At 42.3% G+C, this 27,690-nt stretch overlaps 2 protein-coding genes across 2 annotated transcripts; one reads left to right on the forward strand and one right to left on the reverse strand.

The window, feature by feature from the left end:
• The first annotated feature begins 267 nt into the window (after nucleotides 1-267).
• LOC143836042 (uncharacterized) lies at nucleotides 268-20,098 on the forward strand. Its single transcript, XM_077334772.1, has 8 exons — nucleotides 268-380; nucleotides 3,761-3,840; nucleotides 7,128-7,234; nucleotides 8,023-8,233; nucleotides 9,499-9,529; nucleotides 12,157-12,214; nucleotides 17,651-17,728; nucleotides 19,879-20,098. The coding sequence occupies exons 2-7, from the start codon at nucleotides 3,821-3,823 to the stop codon at nucleotides 17,704-17,706; spliced, it is 483 nt and encodes a 160-aa protein (XP_077190887.1). The 5' UTR covers nucleotides 268-380; nucleotides 3,761-3,820; the 3' UTR covers nucleotides 17,707-17,728; nucleotides 19,879-20,098.
• A 582-nt stretch (nucleotides 20,099-20,680) lies between these two features.
• AVPR1B (arginine vasopressin receptor 1B) lies at nucleotides 20,681-26,635 on the reverse strand. The gene is made up of 2 exons (XM_077334774.1): nucleotides 24,968-26,635; nucleotides 20,681-22,434 (listed from the first exon to the last, which is right to left on the reverse strand). The coding sequence occupies exons 1-2, from the start codon at nucleotides 25,905-25,907 to the stop codon at nucleotides 22,115-22,117; spliced, it is 1,260 nt and encodes a 419-aa protein (XP_077190889.1). The 5' UTR covers nucleotides 25,908-26,635; the 3' UTR covers nucleotides 20,681-22,114.
• Nucleotides 26,636-27,690: the final 1,055 nt, after the last annotated feature.

Below are 27,690 nucleotides of genomic sequence, written 5' to 3' on the forward strand. Positions count from 1 at the left end.
AAGTAAATATTTATATGCATAGATGATTTCAGATTAAGTTATGGGAGAAAATAGCAGTAAAGCTGCACACAACAAGAGAACCCAATGCCTATGCTATTAATATCTTATCAATTTCCTCCAAAACCCTTCCTCTCTTCTAATAATCTACTGTAAGCAGGTATGCAAAACTGCACATGACTGATTTTTTTTTTGATAGGGGGTCTTTGCAATTTCCTGTTGCACATTTCCTCCTTTTTCAGATTACTATCAGTTAGCTTTCATACAACAGGATGACAGTCAATTAGTAAGGATCTTTGAGAAAAAATATTCTGAAAAAAGGATTATTTGTGGCATGTTCTGCGGGAATGGCATTCTAGAGGGATCACTGCCTGATTCATTGGGTGAGTAGAATCCAAAGGATGCTGGTAATGAACAGACAGAGGATAGTTTTATGTCTAAATATTCTCTCAGGTTTGGGTACACCAGATGTGCATTGTAAACTGGCTCATTGATTATTTATTCTTCTTTGTTCATTCATCCATGCATTCACCCGTCACTACTCTACCAATACATTTGGGGAATCTAGATGGGTGTCTAGACCAAAAGGCAGGATGGTTTCCCCTCCTCCAACACATGCATCCACATGTCAACATACTTAATCCAGATTGCCCAACACTTGCCATACAGGAATGATGCAAACAGAAGAGCAAAACACGACTGAAACATGGGTGGGACAGCTGCTATGTTCCTATTAGATATGGCCTATGTATATTGTGCCTTATTCTCTGTGCTCTGTGCAAAATGGGTAAGAAACTGACCAGTTTCAAGTTATGTTGATTAATCCTTCTTTAAGGGAAAAGTCCTAGGAAGCTTTTGAGTTGTGTTCAAAATGGATGCCATGTGATGAGGTCATTCCTGTTTAAATGAGGAGCTTCTAGTATTCCATGCTGGGGAAAATCCCCCATGTGGAATCAACCTACGTAGTTCCAGCAGATTCATGTCTAAATATTCCACAAACAAAGCTGTAGTTAGGCTTTCTGGGTTGGGGAATCCTTGGAGTTTGGGGGTGGGGCCTATGAAAGGAAAGGTTTGGAGAGGAGAGGAACCTTGGTGGGGTATAATGGCATAAAGTCCATCGTTCAAAGCAGCCATTTCCTCTGGCTGGCCTTTCTAGTCTAGGCTTCAAACAAGTTGACTGCACAAATCACATGCAAAGAGGATATGTGTGCCCAATTTTAACAACAAAAATGTGGTTTAAATTGTTAAGCTACCTGCAGTTCACATCCCTGAAGCACCATTCTTAAAATGCTGTTCTTTTAACTGAGGTATTTCCAGTATTTCCAGTATTGAACTTGTGTGTTTTCCTCAGGGGATAAGGCTTATGTGGTTCTCCCAGGTGATCTGAGGGAAATTGACTATATGGCAAAAAGGCACACTTGGAGATTCAGAGTCAATCTTCAAGGCAATATTGGGGGGGGGGGGGAGAGGGAGAGAATTCTGCAACTCCCGTTCTGTAAAAACTGGCTCTTGAGATGTTTACTAAAACAGTGTAGAGGGAGACTGAAGAAGATGCACACCTTAATAGTAAGCCTTGATAGAGGAAGGGAGGAGACCGCAATATTTCAGCTACTCTGAATGCTTTGGATCCCATCCCCACACCTTGCATACACCAGAGTAAACATACTGAAGCCCATGGTGTTACTCTCATATAAGGGGATCATGCTCTGCCATATGTTTAGGGGCAGATTCATTCTGGAAGTGTGATGTTGTGTGGGGCATGTATTTAAATGGGGATTTCACAGCCACCTTTAGGCAGCTGAAATGCTGCAATGTTTCAGTGCATGTACAACTCACCCACCCCAGAAAAAATACATACCAGAAAAATGATCCTCAGTAAGAAGGTGAACAGACAAAACCTTGATGCAGGGGAAAATGTAGTCTCAACTGATTGCATTGATAGCACGTTCATCTCAACCGCCGCAACACTCAAAAAAATTTGAAAGGCGGCTGCAGTCTGGAAAACGCCTATGTGAAATCCACTTGCACACAATTTCTAAAGTGGATTGAAAGCGTGTGTGGGATGTGAGTGCTATCAATGTGTGTGGGATGTGAGTGCTATCAACCCAGGAGGTTTTCAGTCTAACTTTTCTCAAAAAACAGCCCCTTATAACTCGTAGCAAACTACTTTTGAAACTGACTTTTTTCCCCAAAACAAATTCTGATATGGCATGTGGATGGATGAATATCAGCTGTTCAAAGAGGGGGAAAAGCTCAGAAGTTCACTGGGTTCATATTGGGGCATAGCTGGCTCTTCAGATCCTGGCCATGACTTCTTCTTATGAGTATATAGTGTGTGTACGTGTGTGGGGGATATCTTGAGGTAACCATGTGGAATGAAAAATGTATTGTGTGAGCTGGCCTTTAAAAACAGCCTCAGAATAGGGGGGGGGGGTTAATTGGTCATCGGACTTAGAATGGTTTTAGTTGTGGATGGTTATATTTTATTGTGGGGGTTTTAATGCTGTAACCCTCCATGTCCCAGCTTGCTGGGAGCAATGGGTAATAAATCCAATAATGATAATAATATCCACAAGAGGCTGAAAAATTGAGAGCTTCTTATCAAAAAGAATAAGAATCTTTTCTCTGAATCCACTTCTGCTGAATCACTTATCAGACACTTAGTTATGCTGTCCTTTTCTCCCATCCTTGGTATTAAATTTATATGGCAAATGCTATTAATTCTACTGAACATGACATTGTCCATTTATAACTGGTAAATCAGTAGATGAAATGCTGACATTAATGTGGCAGTTTGACTGGATCAGAATGCAAATGTAACAAATCTATTCCATTGAACACTGAATATCAAATATATGGAAAATTCAGTTTCCTATATGTATGTCTGTATTTATTTTATTTTAAATTTTTATACTGCCCTCCCTTGTGGCTCAGGGCAGTTTACAAGAATTCACAGGTCACAATCCATTGGGATATTGTTACAGTACAAAGAATTTGTTAACAACTCATAAAATTCTGAAATTACACTATAAACCAGGGGTAGTCAAACTGCGGCCCTCCAGATGTCCATGGACTACAATTCCCACAAGCCCCTGCCAGCGAATGCTGGCAGGGGCTCTTGGGAATTGTAGTCCATAGACATCTGGAGGGCCGCAGTTTGACTACCCCTGCTGTATACTGTATAACCTTTAAACCATTAACTGTATGTGCAACTGTTGCTTGATGTGTGGCTGGACTGGGAGTCCAATGTATCAATGAATTTAATGCAACACAACATGAGGAAGTGGGGGAAAGTCATTAAGCTCTTCAAATAAACCAGATTCCATTCTGCTAGTGATTCTGTTGCTGCAAATGGAATCTGAACAGTTTTGAGAAAATGAATATTCACTTGTCTTAAGTCTTAAGTACAGCAAAGTACAATTCCTTGGAGGTGGTGGGAAGTGCCATGAAGTACAGCAATTACTTTATGTTACTATGTTATATTAATGAAGTCTAGAAAATAATTAAGCAACTTGAGCACATGTAATGCAAATGCTGATTTTCATGGGCACAACCTCATCACATATACAGAGGGTTGGATCCCGATGAAATTGTCAGTTACTACTGATGCCACCCATCCTGCCGCAGATGCTCCGTATGCTATTATCCACGAGAAGCATTATGTGGAGATCAGTGGGTTGAAGTGGGAGAGAAGAGTAAGGAGACCCTACAGTATAAATTAGTTGATCAGTTTCTGAGATGATTTGTCTTTATTCATTACTAGGGTCCAGTTAACATTTTCCTGTAGAGTTCCTGGGCCAAGTTAAGATCTTTTGCTGAAAGGATGTGTCCTATGAACAGCACGTAAGTTCTAAATGGAGGGGCTGCTACCTAGATTTTCACAGAAATCCTTTCTAATAGATGCTGTCAATGAAGTCCAGCTTCACATCAGTGAGGCAATTTTATCACTGCTATGAGGAATAAATGGAGACTCAAAGACATTCTTGAGCTGTTTTAAACTTGCTTCTGTTTCTAGTCTTTCTATCCATTCAGGAGGCTGTTTTCCTTCTGTTCTCTCTGAAAGCAGTTGCTTCTGCCTGCAGTTGGAAATTAGGAGAGATTTGGAGTAATTGTTGCAGAGTTTAAGGAAATAAAATTAAAATCAAGGGGGTCCTTTGCTACAGCAAAAATTCTCTGGTTGGTTGCTCCATTGGCTCCAAAGTAGAGATCTTCACCTGTTGCAACAGGAGACATGGTAGGTGCTTCCAAGAGTGACTGGGCTCAACACCAGTTCAGGGAGAAGGGCAGTGAATGACATTTGTCCCAATGCTACACTGGTAATTGGCATGAAAAGAACGAATGGTGCCAGAGTCTGCACATGTGTCACCCAATCTGGCAACACTGCAGGTCAGCATAACTAGCGTGGTGCAGTAGTTCGATTCTTGGGACAAGGATCTGAAAGATCCAGCTTGAATCCACACTCTGCCATAGAAGCTTGCTGAATGACTTTGGACCAGAGGAGGAGGAGAGGAGACCATTGTAAGCCCCTGGTAGAAAGGCAGGATATAAATGAAATACATAAATAATACATACATCCTAGTATTAGAAGCCAGAATCCCATTCAGCAGCATTCTTTTACCTGGCCAGAGGACAACCAATGCATGGACACCTATTTTTGCATAAATAAACAGAGCTCTTGGGATTTTCAGGGACTTAGGGCTTCATCCATGAGGTTCTAGTTCACAAACACTTCTGCTAGAATAAACACTTGTTTGTTTTTAAGGTGCCGGAAAGCTCCTGTTTATTTCTGCTCCAACAGAATAATACAGCCCTATCCCTCTGGATGGGCCTCAATAGGCAGTGGCCAACAATTCAGAGGTTCCTGGCATTCATGTTTGAGAGACCAGGGTAGGATCAGGTCTAGAACATAGTCTATCATTATTAATCATTCAAAACCAGCAATTCATTATGTAAAATTATTCTAAAGTGTTTTGCCCTTTAATATTAGCATAATATCATCTAATCTATGTCCCTGAGTTGGAGCAGATTTCTAATTTAAACCAAGTCTGCTATATTTTCCTGGCTGCATGCCTGGCCTCAACCTGGGTCAGGGCCTTTTTGGTCCTGGCTCCGACCTGGTAGAATGAGCTCCCGGGAGAGCTGAGGGCTCTAATGGAGCTAACAGAGTTTTGCAGGGCCTGCAAAACAGAGCTCTTCTGCCAGGTCTTTGGTTGAGGTCAGAACCAGAAACAACTGGGAGCCCTGCTCAGGTTATGTAATAACATCCAGCATATCCCACCCTGAGGGGTGGACGACTACAGGGATGGGGGGAGGGATTATACTGCCAATCTTGTTTTATCCTCTTTTATCTATGTTTTGTTGTTTTGTTATTGGATGGGATTTTATTATGTTTTATAGGGGTTTTATATTGTACCCCATCACAAGTCCCTGGAGAGTGGCAGGCTAAACATCTAAGAAATAAGGTTAAATAAATAAATATATATATACATAAATAAATAAATTTGAATTAATATTGAACTAGGAAAAGCTGTTACATTATAGGAGTTATTACAACATAGAAAAGTGTTTGAGGGCTTGACTCCAGTACCTGTTTGCAACCTTCTATGAACATGCACACATGTTACGGTGCATGAACATACAGTCCACGTGAGTGTGCCTACACCTGTTTGTAAGAGAGATAATGCATACTAACTTTCCAAATGAAACCGGGGACCAGTCACTGGATCAATATGGGGTTTCAATTGCATGTTTAGCTGTGCATGCATTGAATGCAACATGAATATTATTCATTCCACATATAAAGAAAAATAAAGTATATGCTGTACCAAGATCAAATGTGTTCAATATAATTTGTGAGCAGGGCTTCTGTGTACTTTGTATGTTGTTGTTAGGTGTGAAGTCGTGTCCGACCCATCACGACCCCATGGACAATGATCCTCCAGGCCTTCCTGTCCTCTACCATTCCCCGGAGTCCATTTAAGTTTGCACCTACTGCTTCAGTGACTCCATCCAGCCACCTCATTCTCTGTCGTCCCCTTCTTCTTTTCCCCTCAATCGCTCCCAGCATTAGGCTCTTCTCCAGGGAGTCCTTCCTTCTCATGAGGTGGCCAAAGTATTTGAGTTTCATCTTCAGGATTTGGCCTTCTAAGGAGCAGTCAGGGCTGATCTCCTCTAGGACTGACCGGTTTGTTCGCCTTGCAGTCCAAGGGACTCGCAAGAGTCTTCTCCAGCACCAGAGTTCAAAAGCCTCAATTCTGGCCTTCCTTATGGCCAACTTTCACAGCCATACATTGCAACTTGGAAGACCATAGCCTTGACTAAATGCACTTTTGTTGGCAGGGTGATATCTCTCCTTTTTAGGATGCTGTCTAGATTTGCCATAGCTTTCCTCCCCAGGAGCAAGCGTCTTTTAATTTCTTTACTGCAGTCTCCATCTGCAGTGATCTTGGAGCCCAGGAAAATAAAATCTGTCACTATCTCCATTTCTTCCCCATCTATTTGCCAGGAATTGGGAGTGCCGAATGCCATGATCTTTGTTTTCTTGATGCCGAGTTTCAAGCCAGCTTTTGCACTCTCCTCCTTCACCCGCATCAACAGGCTCTTTAGTTCCTCTTCACTTTCTGCCATTAGAATGGTATCATCTGCATATCTGAGGTTGTTGATATTTCTCCCTGCATTCTTGATCCCAATTTGTGACTCCTCTAATCCCGCCTTTCTCATGATGTACTCCGCATACAAGTTAAATAGGCAAGGCGACAGTATACAGCCTTGCCGAAGTACTTTGTATATCCATGAGTAATTCTCATGTCAAAGAATGTACAGCTGAGTAGGTGATACAAACTCCATATTTATCCAGGTACTGGTCCCCAGTGTCATTTGTAAAGTGAAGACACATTTTCTCTTTCTTACAAACAGATATGCACACATACAAGCAGGAGGAAGGTGTATTCAGTGTAACACATGGACAGGGCTTCTATGGAGGGGTAAACTGCAATATTTAATGTAGGGCTTTATGCATTGATTGGGATGGAGCTGTGGGGCAAGGCACAAAGAATATTTTCATCAGAAGATATATCAAAGAAGCTGTCCATAGTTGGGAGGTCTAAAATTTCCATTTGTTTTCTTCTTAGATATTATACCAAACCTTTCTTTTGGGAAAGCATTGTGATATCGACTGTGTTCTCCGTGCTCTACCTTATTACGCTGATAATGGTCTACCTCAAACTCAGGAAAATAGGTAACATAGTCTCCAGCCTCTTTTACTTGCGCTCAGACATCGTCCACTATGGCTTTTATACCAAGACCTGACCAACTGCATAATTAGTGCAGATTCTCCTCCTTTGTGTCCCTTCTTCTATTTCACAGAAAGGCAACCTTAAGATAGCTGTCTGTAATTCAGCCATTTCCCATCTTGAATACAAGATGTACTTGGTTTCCCATCATCCTATTTATATAGGCAGGCTTGACTGCACAGACAGCTCCAAAATGGGGCAAATAATGCCCCCTCAAGCCATTTCCAGGTACGGAAACAGAAAGCAGAGAAGGCATAAGCTCTCCCCCCTCCCCTGCAGTACAGTATAGATCTGAGTTAGGCCTCTGTGGTGCTTTAAAGATTAGTTTCTTGCAGCTGCTGTCTGAAAAGCAAATGTAATTTGGGGGATCTGGATATACCTCATTTAAAAATGTAACATCTTGTTTGGCCTCCACCAAGAATGAACAGGAGCTGGCTAACTTCCAGCATAGTTTCTCAGAAGTAAATACCCTAAGTTCAGGGGAACTGACTCCCTAGTAAATGTGCACATGATTGCATTGTGAGATGTTGCAGCAAAGCCACAACATCAACTTTTTACACACACATAAAAATGAAATGCTCCAAATGCCTGGTTGGCTTGAACCGTGTTGTGCCATGGTTAAGGGGGACAGGGAGTTTCACATGCTTTTTTTTTTGTACAAATTGATATGGGAGGTCCCTTGTTTCTTATTGCCATCATGGTGAGCTAACTAGGCTTGTATTTTCGGTTTCAGAAAAGAAGATATCAGTCCATAAGGCAAAAAGACGGCCTGGATTAAGAACAAAGAAACCCATCAATATCCAGGAAGCTGGCAAGGAATGTAATTCTCAGAAAATGCTAGCCAGCCAGCCTACACATACACCTCTGTGGCAAAGGGGGAAAATCCAGTCACAACCAGCACAACATACAAATGCCCAAATCAACAACTGCCCCCCAAAAGGCAAGTCCTCCACTGAGGAAACCAGTTTCTGATTCAACACGTTAAGCTCCCAGGAGTCCTTCCTTGCCTGGCTAATAAGAGAGAGATTGATTGATCTTATTTCCAATTAAGATCCAGACACAAAAAGGACAGTGTGTAGTAAATCGCAGTCAAAAATCTAGGTCACAAGGAACCCATGTAGGCAGCAGGAATGTAAATCTTCAAAGCAGGTGAATGAAAATGAAATAGCTTTAATTGTCAGTTTCCTCAAAAACAGAAGGCAAACTTGCACTGGTTACAAGCTAAGGTTTCATGAATCTATCCTCAGTGAGAATTAGCTGCAATAAAACAAACAACCCATAATGTCTTTTTTTTAGAAGAAGAAAAAGAGTTTGTTCTTATATGCCACTTTTCTCTACCAGGAGGAGTCTCAAAGTGGCTTACAATCGCCTTCCCTTTCCTTTCCCCACAACAGACACCATTTGAGGTAGGTGCTCGGTCAGAACAGCTTTATCAGTGCTGTGGCGAGCCCAAGGTCACCCAGCTGGTTTCATGTGGAGGAGTGAGGAATCAAACTTGGTCCGTGCTGCTAACTATTATACCAAGCTGGATTTACAAAGTGATGAAACAGCAATCATATACAAAGAGGTTATAACTCACCAGTCAGGCTTACAAGAATTCAACAATCGACTAATGGTCCCAACACTCTGAGCCAAAGGCTGTTGAACTCTTGTACGCCTCATTCGTAAATTATAATCTCAGTCTGTCTGCATATCCCAGCCCCCACTGTTATGCCTATCTAATTATGAACCAATTTTATTTACATCCACTGTGGTCATCTGTGCCTGCTAGGGCTGCCATCCTTCAAGTGAGGCCCACAGTTCTTCCAGAATTTCAAGTGATCTTCAGATTATAATGATCAGTTCCTCTGGCAAAAATGGCAGCTTTGGAGGGAAGACTCTGAAGTTATATCAAGACTGAGCTCTTTCCCTTCCCAAACTCTTCCCAGAAATGTCCCAAAATGGAGCTGGCAACCCTACGCCTGCGAAGGGAATGTTTATTTCCCTTGTGGCACACCCCATGCATGACAAGCTCCCTTTTTCCCTCTCACAAAGTACTAATCAAACATTCCAGCATCTATCCCCTAGATAAATTTCAAATGGCACCCATGTCTCTGCAGCCATGGCAATGTGTACATTCAATCTAATCCACAGATGTCTCATTTACTTCCGTTTCTCTCTAATACCAGAATTGTTATTGAAATAATGTTTGTTTTTTGCTCATAGGTAGCTGCTCAGAACTCTCCTCTCAAAGTGAACAGGTAACGAAGTTTCAACTGCATCTTACATGAATCCATCGTAGATTGAAATGCTTGTATTACTCTTTCACTACTGTAGAGACTTTGAAGTTCAGGGCAATTTGGGGAGATTTCTGTACTGAAAGCACTTTTTTAATCCTTTAAAACAGATAACAGGAAAATCCCCTATCTTGTAAAAGATATACTAGATTCAAGGATGGCCCAAAATATTTAAATACTAAAACATTCAGATAAATTAATCCTCTGATTATAGATACCAGTTTTACAGTCATGAAGCTACAAGGTGGATGTACAGCAAACTTACATTATTAGAAAGTTTTAGAAGAAGAGTTGGTTCTTATATGCCGCTTTTCTCTACCCAAAGGAATCTCAAAGTCGCCTTCCCTTTCCTCTCTCCACAACAGACACCCTGTGAAGTAGATGAGGCTGAGAGAGCCCTAATATTACTACTCAGTCAGAACAGCTTTATCAGTGCTGTGGCAAGCCCAAGGTCACCTAGCTGGCTGCATGTGGGGGAGCGCAGAATCAAACCTGGCTCGCCAGTTTAGAAATCCACTCACCTAACAACTACACCAAGCTAGCAATAAGGGTTCAGATTAAGGGAACAGTGTAGTTTACAGGGGGGGGGATTTAAGATAATTTCCAACTTCTTAAAATATTATTATTATTATTATTATTTACATTTATTTCCCGCCACTCCCAAAATCGGCTCATGGAGGGTTACAAGTTGTCCATGCTAAATCCCCAATAAAACCAATTTAAAACAATACAAGGACATAAAAATCAACCCCCCCCCCAAAAAAAAAACCAGAACAACATGGCGATATACTCAATCTCCCATCCCTCCAGTAAACTTCTAATAAAGGGAGTGGTGGAAAATAAATTTAAACAACAACAACAACAATAATAATAACCTTTGGAGATTCCTAATCAGGCTAAATTTGATTTTCAAAAATCCTTTAATTATGTTGTAAAGTCAGTTTTTTTTCTACAGACTTAGCATATATGCAGGTAAATCCCTACCTTCTCTATTAATTGCTTGGTTTTGCTGTGTTAGTGATTAACATTACTCATAACTACACAAAGAACAACCAGAAGCACTTGCTTTATACTGCATTGGTGCTTCGAGATCAGTACTGTCTACTCTGACTGGTAGTGGTTCTCCAGGATATCAAGAAGGTCTTTCATATTGCATGACAGTTTTAACTGGAGAGGCCAGGGACTGAACTTGGAACTTTGCAGATGCTATAACACTAAGCCATGGCCTCACATCATGAAACTAATGAAGCACTATCTATTGGTAACTAGGAAGCCATTATGGATGACCCATGGATAGTCTATATACATGGAGGATTAAAGAGCATGTAAGAATCATCTGTTAATGTTAAGATTTACAAGAGCTGCTTCAGGTCCTTTTTCTTTAACAAAACTGAAACGTACTGCTATGTGACATGCTGGGGTGAAGGGTTTTTAAAAAAATTATATGAAGTAAATTACATAGTTATGGCTGCGGCTTCTCAATTAGGATCAGGAGAGGACTTACCAGGAACAGAAGAGAAACTCTGCTGATATGCGGTGATATGCCTACATCCCTGTCCATGTGACCTGGAAGTGACAACATTACTTCTGGGATGTTAAGGTGACGCTTTGGTAATTGGTCAAAATCTGTATAGCAGAAGCCAAATTTACCACAGAGTCTTTGCTTGATGTCCGAGAAGTCATGACATCACTTCTGGGTTATTTGGGTAATTGTGTAGTCATGTCACTGCACATCAGCAGAGCCTCCCTCTTTTGGAGGGTAAGTTACCTCAGTCATCCAGCTGATTGGCAGCTAAGTAGTGGGTCTTGTCAGCAGAGGACCCCTGTTTCTATATGTCTGCTATATTGACAGACAAGGATACAGTTTTTAATTTAAGTGATGCACCAGTTGTAGCATTTCTACAGAGCTTCGTGAAATTCACTGTGGACCCCCCTGAGTGTATTACCCCATTGTGGATATGGTTTCTGGCTCCTTTGAAGGCTGGACTCTGAGGAATTATATGATTTTAGGCCCCACCTCCAAAATTCCAGGAATATTTCCAACCCAGGGGTAGCTATCCTCCAGGTGGGGCCTGGAGAGCTCCTGGAATTACAGCTCATCTGCAGAGTATAAAGATCAGTTCCCCAGGCAGAAGGGGCTGCTTTGGACAGGATTCTAGTGGAGAAGAAATATTTAAGGCCTCCCACACAGGTTGTTGTTGAATTGAAAGACTTGAGCCCTGATGCACAGGGTTGCTGTGCTGATGAAACAGGAAACAAAAGTACCTCTGCAACAGCATCCAGTTTTGTCTGCAGAACTTGTCAGAACTTTGGCCCAGTGAGTGGGCATGACCTGTCTGACAGGCCATGCCCACTTTCTCCCCACTTAGCCCTTAGCGTTTTATTAATAACAGCTCCTGCTGTTACAGATAAATAAATAAAATAAAATATTGCTTAAGGCCCTTTGGCAAATTTAGCTGCTATACTACATCAGCTTTCATGCAGCCTCCTGGACTAAGAAAGTATTCTATTTGTACTGTGACTTCATGGTGTTAAGCTTGGGTTAGCATTGATTATGTCCTTGAAAATTTGGATTTTGTCTTGTTTTTCAGCATTCTGATTCGGATGATGTCAATTATACAACCATTACTTTTCCAGTTCCCAAGCAAGGTATCAGCACAGTTGGTGGCTATAGAGATTAAAAGAAGATATGACATGAGAATGTGGATCCCTAGGAAAGGAAACTGAATTTCAGTCGCTTCCCCTTCAATGGATAACACCACAATTGTACTCAAAAGACAATAATTCTTTTTCTGCTTCTCAATAATCATCACTGCACCAATTTTATCCTGCTAATCTCTCTTTACTTGTCCAAAAGCAATATAAGGATACAATACCTGGGCCTTTCTTCTATATAAAGCATTGCTCAATGGTTGGTGACTGGCTATTAAATATGTATTACTGACCAATTAAGAGCCTCTTGTGGCGCAGAGTGGTAAGGCAGCCGTCTGAAAGCTTTGCCCATGAGGCTGGGAGTTCAATCCCAGCAGCCGGCTCAAGGTTGACTCAGCCTTCCATCCTTCCAAGGTCGGTAAAATGAGTACCCAGCTTGCTGGGGGGTAAACGGTAATGACTGGGGAAGGCACTGGCAAACCACCCCGTATTGAGTCTGCCATGAAAACGCTAGAGGGCGTCACCCCAAGGGTCAGACATGACTCGGTGCTTGCACAGGGGATACCTTTACCTTTACCTTTACCTTACTGACCAATTAGATGATGAAATAGTAGCTGTTAGCTCCATGGTGACTGTCTTCAACCACAAAGAAGGGTTGGAATTTATTATTCTTTGGAATTTAGGTGCAGATACAAGGAGGAGAGAATCACAGTGGAAGGCTGAATAGAATAGCTGTTCTTCAGATGAACCTTACAGGGCAAAAGGTCATTTTGTACTCACTGTTTCTGGCAGGAGTAAACATAGCTGGATTGCTTGTGGGTCAGCTTATAGAAAACAAGATGGCTTTTTCTTGGAAGAGTCCAATGCCATAACAACATTTATTTGCAGGTTTTTTCATAAAATTTCACATTGGCTCTTTCTTACAAATAGGTATTGTTCAACCCCATACAAAACACAAACAAACAAAACAGCCCAACTTATACTTTAGCCCACAATAAACCTGACATTTGAAACCACGTCATCAAAATAAAATAATTTAAAGCCTGTCCCTTTTCTGTTTGTCTTGAAACTCCATTGACAACAGAAATTAAATTCCATCACCCCTCCCTCCCCAAGATGGTCTTAAGATTCCCCCCAAACACAAGCTAGACCTTCATAGCTGATTTCATTTTTCCCCCTCCTGGAATACATGCTTATTGCTTTTTATAAAAGCATGGAAATGCTAGCTGTGGTGTCAGATCCACAGTGTAAATTGTTTGAAATTCTGTTGGCACCAAATGCAGCAACAGACAGCACTGTCCCTTAGCCCTCTTTTGGATGCTTCCCTTCTTGAATTTGGACTGTTATTCAAGTGCAGACTGATCAGCTACTCATGCTAGAATGAAAGGGTAGCCAACTTTACAAGTCTCTGTCCTTGTGTCTCAAAGAACATCTGGCCTTTTGTTAAAACATGTTTCCCAGTGAAAAAGCAGTGTTTCATTGCAAATGAAGCTGTTGCTGAAATTAGGAAAGGGTTATGAACTGTGGAGACGTGATATTTTCAGCCTATCTTAGGGTTGCCATATTGCCAGTTGGCCAGGTTTTACGCAAAGTCTGGAAATGTCACTCAGCACCCATTTGGCACATTGTATGGCTCAGATTACCCAACCATTTGGCAGAGGAAACTTGCATAGAATGCCCAAGACTGCTGGCACAGGAATATCTCAGTGTCAGAGTTTCTCAGTATTACACGAGCATGGAACTAAGTTACCATCCAATGTCTTTACAGTGACCGGGCTTAGGATGGCTCTTCTCTTCTCTGGACCTCTTCTGGCATGAAGAAGAAGAGTTGTTTTTATACCCTGTTTCTATACCTCAAATGAGTCTCAAAATGGCTTACAATCCCTTCCCTTCCTCTCCCCAAAACAGATATCCTATGAGGCATGTGAGGCTGAGAAAGTTCTGAAAGAACTGTGAGTAGCCTAAGATCACCCAGCTGTCTTCATACGGAAGAGTGGGGAATCAAACCCAATTCTCCAGATTAGAGTCCACTAGCCTTTAATCACTACACCATGCTGGCTCTCTCAGATCCAGGATGTTGTTTATTTATGGTCCCTATGTGGGCACAGTATTAATGGATAGGGATTTGCACAATACGGAAAAATCTAGTTCAGTTCAATTGTGGTGAACTCAAGAACCAAACTGTGAACTGTCACAAACTATAAAGGCTTCATACAAAATGAACTAGTTCATGAAGACCATGATGTGGTAGAACACCCCCTCCCAGATGCTGGAAACACCAAACTCAGGGAGGATCTGACTATCCTCTGCCTGCCTTCCAAATTGGGATACAAATGGATTTATGGTGTCTGAGTTACAGACCCGAGGTGGGAGAATTTTTGCCAGCCCAGCAGAGCCAGTGCAAACCCAACAAGACTGAGGTCAAGCTAGGAAAATGTTTTGGGGAAAATGTCTGACACAGGTTCAAAGGTGTAAAAATGGACCCCCTTCAAGCTACACATATCATACTCCCAGCGAACCTAACCCTGCCAACTGCTCTTCTACAATGTCTCCAAGTTGGGGGTGGATTACATTTCTGGAGTCCTGGTTATGGATCTGCAAAGAAGTTCTCCCACCCCAATTATCTCTCTGGAGAAGACAGCTACAGATGGAGGAGAAGAGAATCCTATGCATACGGAAGCTGAACGCATAGGCTATTGGTCATGGAAATACAAAACTGCAATGAGACAGCCAGAGGATCATGTTATGCTTTATGTTTCGGACTTTTGCCAAACTATGGGTCCTTTGCCATTTATTACCCCCCCCTCCAAAATGCAGCGAGCATTTATGTTAGTGAGATTTAATGCTCTTCCCTTGGCTGTTCTCCTGGGCAAAGTCTGCACTTATTTTGTTTATTCCATTGTCAATCCTGTTGAATTCAGATCGATTGGAACTCGGGTCTTCCTCTTCCCCTCCCCCTCCCCATTGAAACAGGAAAGTGTTCTGCAGGTGGTTAGGGTAGTTCAGAAGGGGGGGGGAGCCAAGCCTCTTTCTTTCTTTTCTTGAAGGGGGGGGGAAGGATCAAAGAAGGCAGAGGAGGGAGAAAAAAATCCAAGACCAACAGAAGTTGAGAGAAATTAGGGGCTTCTCCTTTAAGGCAAGATTGTCACATGGCCACCTTTGGCCAATCAGGGTGTCTCTGCCATGGAGGTTCAAAACAGCCTGCTTTCTCAATCCGAATCTTGAAATATTGAGCATTAAAAGCACTCTAAGATATTGCACAATAAAGGTAGGGTCACTCCGGATCAATCCTTCTTGCTGCAGAAGGGAAACTATGCTGTTAAATCATTTGAATTTTAAAGCTAATACTGGTAAGTTGGTTGGAAAACTTCTGGTAGCTGTAAAAATAGCACAGAACCAATTTAGAAAAAAGTATCCATAGCATTTTACACTGATTAGCCAAATGTAAAAAATTGCATTTCATGTTCATTTTAAATAATGCAGACAACCACAGTTGGTCAACTGTGAACAAAATGAATCAAACCTAGGACAGAATAATGCAGAAATTTAGGGAGCTGTATAAAAAACCATTGTCTGCCTAAAAAATGAGCTGCTGTCCCTGTAAAATTGCCAGATGATCGCATTGCCAGATGATCCCATGCCTTCGCTTAATCATTATAGTCCACTTGGTATTATACTCACTTCAACTAATGGCATTGGAGTCAGCCTTCCTATGTGATTAAGTAAACCTAAATCAGGGGTGGCCAAACTGTGGCTCTCCAGATGTCCACAGACTACAATTACCATGAGCCTCTGTCAGCATGCATGGTAATTGTCATTCATGGACAGCTGGAGAGACACAGTTTGGCCACTCCTTTCCTGATTTTATGAACTAAGGCAGATTGTGAGTGGGTGAGCAGGAAGGGATGTGCCAGTGGCCCTTCCTTGCATACCCAGGTAATTGCTGAGTGCCACTGTGGGATAGGAGATCAATTTCCTCCATGCCAGGCTGGATTGTGGAGATTTTTGGTGGTGAGAGGATCATTTAGGCATGAAATTGGGGTCACTGTGGTTGGGCAGGTAGTTGTGAGTTCCTGCATTGTGCAGGGGGTTGGACTAGATGACCCTGGAGATCCCTTCCAACTCTATCTTTAAACAGCCCCATGGCGCAGAGCGCCACGGACTAAATAAAGCAGTAAGGGCTGTGTGGGAGGAGTTAGGGTGGGCCCTGTCCGGGATAAAAACTCGGAGGGGGCCAATCAGGAGCCGCAAAGCGGCTCCTGATTGGCCCCTCCGAGTGTCCATCCCGCCCCAAGCAGCCAATGGGGAGCTGCGCAAAGCGCGGCTCCCCCTTGGCTGCTTCACCCGCCCAGGGAATATGGCGGAGCGGCCGGGAGAAGGCTTCAGAGAGCCTCGGGTGGGGGGGTGGGCCAGGCAGCCTTCTCCCGGCCGGCGGAGCAGCCTTGCCGCGTCGGAGATGCGGCGAGGCTGGTCCACCGGCCGGGAGAAGGCTCCAGAGAGCCTCGGGTGGGGGGTGGCCCGGCCAGCCTTCTCCCGGCCAGCGGAGCGGCCTCACCAGGGCGGCAATCACCACCAGAAGCCGCCGCCACCGCCTGAGCCCCGGGAACCGCCCGCCAGCCTTGCTCCCTTTGCCAGGGTGGGAATCGCTGCAAGAAGCCGCCGCCGCCGCCCAAGGCCCCGGCGCCGCCCGCCAGCCGCGGGGAGAAGGCCAACCAGCGCACCGCCCAGCAGGAGCTGAAGCTATGGCAGCGCGCCGAGATCTATGAGTCATACAATGGGCTTTGCCTCTAGTGATTCTATAAAATGGTCATCCTTAGTCCTAGACATGAAAACATTTTACAGCACATCTTGTAGATTCAGAGTTTGTACTTCCCTTTTCCACTTCTGTCTTTTAACAAGACTGTATAAAGTGAAACTTCACAGCTCAACACAAAATTTCCCCAAGATCTTATTAAAAATTCAGGCACTAGATGCTGTCGCAGTCCGGTGTGTCTGATAATCGGTTTTTTAACAGACTGTACAGGAAAGCAATGATCTTGAGAGCTCATGGTGATTGCAGGCAATAAGATGATGGCTCAACAATAAAAGAGAACAGCCTTTTAAAAACCAGTTATTTCTTGCAATATTCATAATCTCTTCCTATTATAGTGGGTTCTATGCCCCCAAATTTCCTTCCACTGAATTGTCATTCAATTAAATTCACTGCCGTTGCTTCTTAAAAATTGCTAGTAAGATCTCCCTCAGGATATATATCTATGCTATAGACTTTGACCAAAATCACACAAGTATTGCAAAAATTGGATTGAAAAGCAATCTTCCCACACAGCCATCAATCTCTGAAACGTAGTACTAGTGGATTTCAAACTGTACTTCTGGTTTTTACATGCCAGAAACCTGACACTCACACATTTGACCTGTCTTTCTGTTTTCCAGATCTACACATCAACAGAGGGAAAAGGGCTGAAAAACAATTTAAATTGCATGTCTGAATTTGGCCTTAAAGCTGCCTAAGTAAGTCCCAGCCCTAGGCTTGGGGGGGGGGGCAGGGGGAGCCATGACAGTTAAACCAATATATAAATATTAGATGTTTGCAGTTGCATATGATTTAAAATGTCACAGGGGTGAAGGTTAAGGATGGACTAATGGGCAACATTGGCGGGATAGTGTTGTCAATTGACCCTATTTTACAAGAAAGAGTCAAATGATTTCAACTAGAAGGAATTTATTTTGAATAATTAAAAAACCATGCTTCCTACAGTCTTGCAGCTCTTGCTTCTGGATTAGGTTATCATATCCCTCCCTTCAAGATGTGTAAAAATCAGATAAGTTTTTTTCCATTGAATTAGACTAACAATGAATTAGAGATGGGGGTGAGAGAGAGAGAGAGAGAGAGAGAGAGAGAGAGAGAGAGAGAGAGAGACTACTCAATTTCACAATGAGACAGGAAATGGAATGATTCTTACTAACTTTTGGGGGCTATTACTCCATAGAAATCCATCCTCACATCTGCAACCTGCTGGTTTTGACCTATAAAGTAAAAGTGGCAACATTGGAGTGGGAATTGGGTAGTTCCCAAATGATTAAAGCCATTTTAGGCCCAGGAATCTCACTTTGGTATTTCACAGCTGTACAGCAAAGGATGCATCTAGAATGGCTGGTCTCCTCATGATACATAAAGGTAAAGTTAAAGGTATCCCCTGTGCAAGCACCGGGTCATGTCTGACCCTTGGGGTGACGCCCTCTAGCGTTTTCATGGCAGACTCAATACAGGGTGGTTTGCCAGTGCCTTCCCTAGTCATTACTGTTTACCCCCCAGCAAGCTGGGTACTCATTTTACCAACCTCGGAAGGATGGAAGGCTGAGTCAACCTTGAGCCGGCTGCTGGGATTGAACTCCCAGTCTCATGGGCAGACAGCTTCAGACAGCATTTCTGCTGCCTTACCACTCTGCGCCACAAGAGGCTCTGATAATGATACATAATGGTACTTGATACATAATGGTACTTAAACTGCCCCTTAGTGCCTGTTATTCTTTGTGAAGCCAGCAGACTTGCTAAAGCAGGGTGGAAAGAATGAAGAGAATGGAGAATGAAGGTCAGGGACATACATCTGCATACTCTTTCCTGCTTTCAAGAGTTTCTAAAGCTATGGAGAGAGTCTTGGGCACACTCAGCTGATAATAATACAGATGAAAGAAAAACAGTGTGTGAAAAATGATGAAGCTGAGAAAAGCATCACTGACACAACCCTGAACGCTGCACTGACACATCTAGCTATGCATTCAAAGGTTCTAGCAGCTATCATGGTTTTCCCTTGAAGTCATCTTGGAGGAGGGCAGGATGCTGTTTCTGTTGGCTGCAGAGGAGAGGACACGCAGTAATGGGTTTAAACTTCAAGTACGATAAAGGCTAGATATCAGGGGGAAAAAATTCACAGTCAGAGTAGTTCAGCAGTGGAATAGGCTGCCTAAGGAGGTGGTGAGCTCCCCCTCACTGGCAGTCTTCAAGCAAAGGCTGGATACACACTTTTCTTGGATGCTTTAGGATGGTTAGGGTTGATCCTGCGTTGAGCAGGGGGTTGGACTAGATGGCCTAATGGCCCCTTCCAACTCTATGATTCTAGATCTTGAAGACTCAAGGTTGGTGTAGATGAAATATCACAGCTCAGTTAGCTATCCAGAGTGTACATATCACACCTATTCTGCACTCATCCATTGGCTACCCATCAGTCCCTGGACTCAGTGTCTTGATCTTTCATAGTTGCAGGACTACATCTCTCTCTATGGCCTACCAGGACAGCTTCCCTCCTCTGAGCAGGGCTTCCTTCCATCATCTGGGCAAAATCAACAACCCTCCCATACACTTACATTGTTTGTAGTGACCCCCACCTTGTGGAAAGTTTTGCCCAAGGATGTCAGGAAGGTTCCCACTCGCTTGGCTTTCTACAAACTATGCCCAACTGAATTATTCAGGGGGCTTTTTTCTTTTTACAGGAAGTAGAGCCACACTGTAAAAAAATTGTCCAGAAAGGTGCTTGGGTAAAGTGTTAGGGACTGTGGACTATACCATTGTGTCTAGCTTGTACTGTCTGTGGCTGTATAGGAGCATACTGTGTTATTTTTCCAAATTATAATAAATCTTAATTGTTTATGCTTTGTTTCAGTTCTGTCCAGATTTCTGCATGGTTCTTGCTTTCTGCAATACTACTCCTATTGTGTTGTTTTATTGGAGGTTGATCAGATGTCCCATCCTGCTGATTGCAGTGGCTTATGCTGTAATCCACTGTGAGTCAAAGTGAAAAAAGTGGACTATAAATAGCTTAATAAAATAAAATAACATAGAGCCGCAAGGGAAGGCAGTATAAAAATGTAATGAATAACTAAATAGACTGGAAGTTGTCAGTTGCTAAAATGCAACCTTTGGATTCTGAAAAAGTCTTGTGCAAGTTTTTAAAAAATGCAACATTGTACAGTTCCTTTATTGGCATGCTAAGAATAAAACTGAATAGTAAATAATAAATACCAATTGTTACCAAATACTATATATAAATAAGTATACAAAATAAAACTTAAGAAATTCCTGCATTTAAGATATATAAAATAAGAGTAATATATAATCCAAATCTCAGTCAATTTATCTGAATTTTTCTCCAGTTAATTGCAGCCAAACATTTTGCAACATGCTCTGTTATTTTGGGGATCTTATCGGCTAATAAATACTGTGCCACATCTACAATTAGATATTTTTGGGATTGCAAAATGGGCCCTATTAGGTGTGACCTCTGTTTGAAAAGTAGTGGAAAGTAGTAATTGTACATGTGTAATTGTTTCTGGTTCACCAAGATGGCCGGCCCATATGCTTTGTTCCAATATCTACCTTTAACTGCAGCTGGTGGAAAAACACTATCCAATAGTTTAATCACAAAAAGTTTATTCAGACACAGGTCATAAGATTTTACAAGACAGAATTTTAACACCAAGTCAGCAGACTACTAATGAAACATGAAATAGAGTTCAATAAATGAGAAATAGTGGACATTTAGAAAAATAATTCTAAATATACATTATTGGGAATTATTTTACCATACAAGAAATAGCTCTTGGAATCAATAAAGATAGCATCTTCACGTTATTTACTTCAAAATCAATCAGTGTTACACTTGCAATCAAACTAAAGATTTTGTTTTTAAATATATCACTCATTTTGGTTTTAGCCAAACAATTACTAATTTGATATAATGTTTATAGTATCTCAAAGCAGATAACATATTGCAGATATTAACTGAAGAAATGTGTTTCTTTGAGTAGGCAGCATAGACATATTCCTTAAGCAATGGTGTCAAAAAGCATGGCTTGAATTATGTGATATGGGTTATTTACAATACTACTACCACTGAACATTTTAATATTACTAATTAAACCCTCTGTGGACAGAGAACTTTTTGTTCTTGGAGACACTCTGACAGCTCCAAGCCAAAGTCTGTATACTTAAAATATGAAAAAAGAGTAATTAATGACACAATTCATTAACTTGTATTTTCAGCCTGAGTTCACAGGTATCAGAACATAAGCGATAAAAGGATATGAGAATAAGAAAATGTATCTTTATCTTCTTCAAATAAGGGTTCACAGCTGACTCCTTTCTGCCCAGGTTTAACTGCCATTAAATGGGCTCTGATTCACAAAGCTCATGAGTTGTAGAGAACATACACAATTCTCCTTCCAGGCAGTGTTGCCTGGAGCCAACTCCAGATTATGTTTATTTGGATTTGGTATTTCTCTATCCAGTTCTTGCAGTTTCAGCACCTCATGCTCAAAAGATCCATCATGCACTGCTCAAGTGTACAGCTTCAGTGGGCTCTCTCAATGTGATGAAACAATAGTCCCTTCTAGACTAGAGATCAATGTAGAGCCATGGCTAGTCCAGTGAGAAAGACTAGGCAAGCATGAGCTGTCAAAACACCAGGGATGCTTGCTTTAGGAATGTAAATGGAATGGGAGATGTTGCCCATGATATGGGCACACAGAGATAATTTAGCATTTTACCAGTGGGGTTAGAGAACTTCTGCATTCCAGGAGATCCAATCATGCCCATAATCAGTGAGGCTCCCAAATATTTATATCTGACTGGGTCATCACGCCCCTAATGAATGATTTCCAAATGAACTAGTGGGTGAGATCTAACAACTCTTATACCTTTAAATGTTACTCTGAAAGGACAATTTCATCACAGTGCTGCCATGACAGCACTGTTGTCAAAATGTCACTTTTTGACAACATGACGCTTCAGATAAGGCTTCCTGTGATAAGGCTTCCATTTTCCTTTGCCCACCATGACTGTCCAGATGACAAGCATGCAACAGTCACCAGCCAGTGGCCACCACCCATTAGCCATCACTTCTACAGTACTGATTCAGTCACAATGTTGTCATAAGGCTGGCAGAGATCTTTCAGGCTCCCCAGCTGCACCTGGATCCCAATGTCTGAAGGAGCAGCAAGGGTGCTCTGGGGAGGGTGAATCAAGATAGTGGTTTTCCGGCTGCAGAGGCTCCCATTGGAGAGCTGCCTCTTGAGATTGGACTGGAGGCTCCCACAGCAGGAAAAATAGCGTCGGATGTCATGAAGGAGATGTCCACTGAAGAACATGTAAATCCAAGGATTGCAGCAGCTGCTGAGGCTACCCAGCAACATGGTAATGGTAAAACTCACATTGCTGGACTCTGAGAAACAGAGGCAAAGAGAGGCAGTTAAATTTCTTAGATGCACATCAACAGAAATGTATCAGGTTTGGAGGTGTCACATACATTTATACTGTTGTATAGGCGTATATGCCCTGGTGAGCCTGACCTGGAACATGGATGGGAGATGTGATACTGATCACACATATAACTTGCATTATTTTTCACATAAAAATATTTGCCATTTAGGCAAACAAGTGTAAACTATGAATTCTACAAACTGTAAATTAGCCATTCTAAATCCTTATATTAATGGGGCCTATGATTGGAATTTTACTTTTTCATACTTGTCAGCTCTACTGCTAACTAAGAAGTCATTGCCTTTCAGTTTTGCCATGGTTCTTCTGGCCCTTTTCTTCCCCATCGTTTCATCCACCACCCTTTCCAGTTTACTGTGCAACATTGCAGAATATTGCAGGTAGGAGTTGGAATAGGTGACTGGGGGCAAACACACTTGCCTTCTGTCTGGATTCAGCTGCAATTTGAAATGTTTATGTTCCATGTTGTAACCTAGCAACCTCATGCCTAATTTGGTACTAGAATTATTCCAATAAAACTAGTTTATTTGCAATGTCTATTTTATTTGAACCAAGTTTATTTAAGTTTATTTGAATCATTTTGTATCCATAAAGTATTCTGATTCCCTTCCATTGAATAAGTAGCTTTACTTTGCTGAAGTAATGGTTGCTCCTTCAGGGGAAGGGTCTTTGTTGGATGGAAGGAAGTTGGGGGATCTCACTCACTTTTCTCCAAAAGTGCATAAGAATATAACAAAAGCCAAGCTGGATCAGGTCAGTGACCCCTCTGGTCTAACACTTTATGCCATAGAGTGCCCCAAAACCATGTCTTCCAGTTGTTGCCCCTCAAGCGCCAAGAATACAAAGTATCATGGCCCCAGACAGAGTGTTCCATCCCCTCTTGAAACTGCCTACATTTGTAGCCACCACCACTTCCCTCAGCAGAGAATTCCTCATGTTAATTACTCTTTGGTTGAAGAAATACTAAACCTCCTGCTCTTTCATTTAATTGAGTGCCCAGGAGTTTTTGTACTATGAGAAAAGGAAAAAATATTTTACTCTGCCTTCTCTATGTCTTGGGTCACCCTTGTCCACCAACCACGTGCCCACTAGATCTCTCCTCATCATGGCTAATAAAAACAGCATATATATGAATAAGCTCTCCCCCCCTCCAGGAGATAATCAACTTCTCCCTTGAAACAGGAGAATTCACTTCCAATGCACTTTGCAACTGGATTTTACTGTGGCCCATTCTGCACATGTTGGATAATGTGCTTTCAATGCACTTTAGAAGTAGATTTTCCTGTTTCACATTTGTGAAATGGCAGAATACACTTGCAAATGGTCATGGAAGTGGATTAAAACTGCAGTATTTAGCATATGTGAAAATTACTTAAGTACTGCAGTCCCCAAGAGAAGGAATGCATCCACTGATATTGCAGGAAGCTGGGATTGGCTTTGAATCTTGCTCCATGTTCATATTTTTAAGCATTGAATATGCAAATATGCAAAAATTGCCTCCAATATATTTCTACCTGGACTTGAGTTTTCATGGTCTAATCCAGTCCAGCCACTGGTTCCCACTGCCTATCACACCTCTGCTATTGTCTGGGCATTACAAGGGAGTTACAAGTCGAATCCTTCTCATTAGGGACAATGACCTTTTCAGTGCACTGAGACCTTTTTAAAATGCTCTAAAAACCAGTTGCTATTTTCAGGTCATTAATCTATATAAACATCTCGATAACAAATCTAAGAATAACTTGATTCAGGGTGCTGTAAAGAATGAATAAGTTGGGGGATTCGTAATCTGTCCTATAACAATATGATATTACTTCCTAATCTTACTATCAACACAATAGATGTTATTTTAGCAACACTTTTCCTGCAGCTGTGATGAGATGTATGGTTTTACTTTAAAGTCATAATTTAGGCACGTTTGGACCTTGCGACCACATTACAATCATGTGCAGCTATTTCTAAGGCAATTAGCTGTTGCCCAAAAGCCACTTCCCCAAGAACCCCTTGTAGTTTCCATTCTGCCTAAATGCAAGCTAGATGGAGATACAGTGCCAGAGCAATGCAATCACTTCTGTAATAAAATGCATATCATGGGTGTGTGTTTGGGAGAAAGAACAGCTTGGGAACTGCTTTGTGCTATGACAGTACAAGAGGCACAGATATTTATTGAAAGAACTTTTTTTTTTCTTGGCCAATGTGAATTAGAATATGATAGATTTCTTTCTGCTAGATTGTGTGTGCAAGGGAGGAACTGCTTTGTGATTGTACATGACAGACAGAGGATCTCTGAAACATGTGTCTATTCATTTCTGTTCTCTACAGTCTCTTGATCATGTGAATGCAGAGGCTGGTGCTCTTTTCTGGAATGGATGTAAGAGGAAAAACTACACTAGTCCACTTGGAGCTGCCCTGGTCACAAACAGAAGCAGGATGCCCTTCTCCAGCAGGCATGCTGCCTTCTTTACTCAGCCACTCACCATCATTCGGTGCATTGTTGTCCCACACTGACCACATCTGTACACCGAAGAAGGGTGCCCAGCAGGCAACGTAAGCCAGGACTATGACAAAGGTCATCTTCACCGTTCGGATCTTGGCACGTGAGATGGTGTGCACGCTACTCACCCGGGAGCCAGGATGACACCCTGCCCCCTTTGGAGCTGGAGTGCCATGGGAAATGGCAGAAGCACAGGGATGGTAACTCCGAGTCTTTCCTCGAAGATTCTTGCAGATCTTGTCGCAGATCAGGCTGTAGCAAATGGTTAGAATGGCCACAGGAAGCACAAAGACACATAAGGTGATCCACGTGATGTAGGCCTTGGCTCCCCAAGAGTATTTGAAATCGGCCCAACAATCTAGCACACCGGAGCCTTGGCGGACCTCCTGCATTGAAAAGATGAAGATCTGTGGCAAGCTGAGCAGGCAGCTGAGTAACCAAGTCATCCCAATCATCAGGTAAGCCTGGCAGCTGGACTGCTGCAGGGTACGCAACGGGTGGCACACGGCCATGTATCGGTCTATGGTCATGGCAATGAGCATGTAGGTGGAAGCAAACATGCTCAGCACCTGCAAGTATTTGACAGCCCTGCAAAGAGGATCTGGCCCCTGGAAACGGTAAGTCACTTCCCAAATCATTTGGGGAAGTACCTGGAAGAGTGCTACACCCAGGTCGGTCAGACCAAGGTGCAGGATGAAAAGATGCATGCGGGTCATCTTCTTCCTCAGCCGGTACATGGCTAGCAGCACTCCCAGGTTTCCCACCATGGTCACTGCCAAGATAGCAGCCAAGACCCCAATCTCAGCCTTTGCAAGGTCTTCATCCCGCGTGTGGAGGGCAGTCTGGTTGGGATCTCCTTCCTCGATGTTTGCTAACAGAGAGCCAACCACTAAGTAGTTATGGTAGGTGCTGTTCCTCTCCATGGAGTGGGAGTTTGCCGTTTTCCTCAAAGCAGGTATGGCAACAGAAGGCAGGGACTCTATAGCTGGGAAGGGAAGCACCTTTCCTTCCTCAAGATCATTTCAAATTAATTTGTCAGAGTAATAGTACTAATTATCAATGGATCTTCACACCCTCAATAGTTTTTCCATAATTCAGCATTAAATTCTTCATCCACTTTACATTTGGCCCCATTATTTGACTCTGTACATCAGAATCAGACAACAGTAGTAATTTTAAATCTCCTTTTCAATTTGCCAGGCAAGGTGCAGCTCTTCATTAATCCATATACCCTAAATGCATCTCCTCTCTTTTGCATCCATTCTGCCTTCTTCCTAAGGGGATAAAACCACCTACCTCGAGGAGCAGCTCTCTTTTCCCTCCACACCTTGCCCGACTGCTGGCTCCTTATCCTCTCCCGATGAGCTCAAAATCCATCCATTCTGAAAGCATCTTGTAAAAGTATCATATAAACTTCTCCCACAGCTGCAGTGGCTAGGCACAGATTTGATCTTTTAAAAAGTAAATGGAAACAAAAACCAATCCAAAATCCATTCAGCTGGTTCTCTTTTCAGGACGGTTGTAGTAGCTAAAGCAGAATGCAGATGATTCCCCAGGCTGTGTGAACAGTGTCTGCCTGGGTCCTGGTTTTATAGACTGGGAGCTCTTCTCTCTGGTTGGCTCCTGCTGCCTTGAAACTCCCCTGTCTCCCCTGCTGAAGAGCTGGAATCTAAGAGGCTCCTGTTTATACAGAAATACAGACACAGGTGGGTGTACCCCCCCTTTTTTAAAGCACAATGCTATTTGAATAAAACTAAAGGTAGACATTGTGTCTATTTCCTCATCTTTATGACCTGATAGCTAGACAGGTTTGGAAAGCTTTGCTGTAAATGTGAGGATGTTGTTGCAAGAGAATGAAACCATCAATCATCCTTTTTCTCTTAAATTTTCTGCCTTTAATGATCTCGTGCTCAGAAACATTTTCTTTTTCAGTTCTGTATTCAAACTGAGTTCCGATTATGAATAGAATAGAAAGTTCTAAAACATTTTATTAAGGACATCAATCACCAAAATGAGAACCCACCTGTTTGTTCTACCGAGACCTTGTCATTCTTAGAGGCTAACTAATACTAATCTGTGTGCAATATTTCGGTGGTGCATATATGTACATATAGGATCCATCCATCTGTTCATATCTTTCTCTCTGTCTGTTGGTGCCATGCATAACACTTCAGTTTCCACAGAATATGAAGGTAGGAGTCTCAGAAGTGGTTATCCCCTGATGCTATTTGCAAAGGGTACCTGTGGCAGGCATAAGTGATACGAAAATAAAGCCAGGACACTCGAAATTGGCCACCTGCTTTAGTATGGCCATAGGTGTTTGCAGGCTTTTAATGGTGGTACTCTCTGGTACTGAGTGCCAGCATCTTTTCAGGGGGCTCTCTCAATTCCAAATAGGGGAATTAGTGGAAATTGGTGCAACCTTATTTATGAGTACTTGTGCTTTTTGGCTTAAAAAAAAAAACTCCAGGAATTGCATTGCCCATTAACATTGCAAGTGACTGTCCTGCAAGCACAAGCCAGATTAACAATAAAGGTGAACTGTGCCCAAGTCCAGGCAGTTGTTGTTGTTATATTTATAGACCCCCCCTCTCCATGAGCAGGCTCTGGGCAGTTTACAAAATAGTTAAAACATTCAGAATCAGTTTCCAGGGATTGGAGCCATTTGTTGTGAATGCTTGATGAATATTGTTTTGCAAAATCAGG

The sequence above is a fragment of the Paroedura picta genome, chromosome 4 (genome assembly GCF_049243985.1).
Source record: "Paroedura picta isolate Pp20150507F chromosome 4, Ppicta_v3.0, whole genome shotgun sequence".
NCBI lineage: Eukaryota > Metazoa > Chordata > Lepidosauria > Squamata > Gekkonidae > Paroedura > Paroedura picta.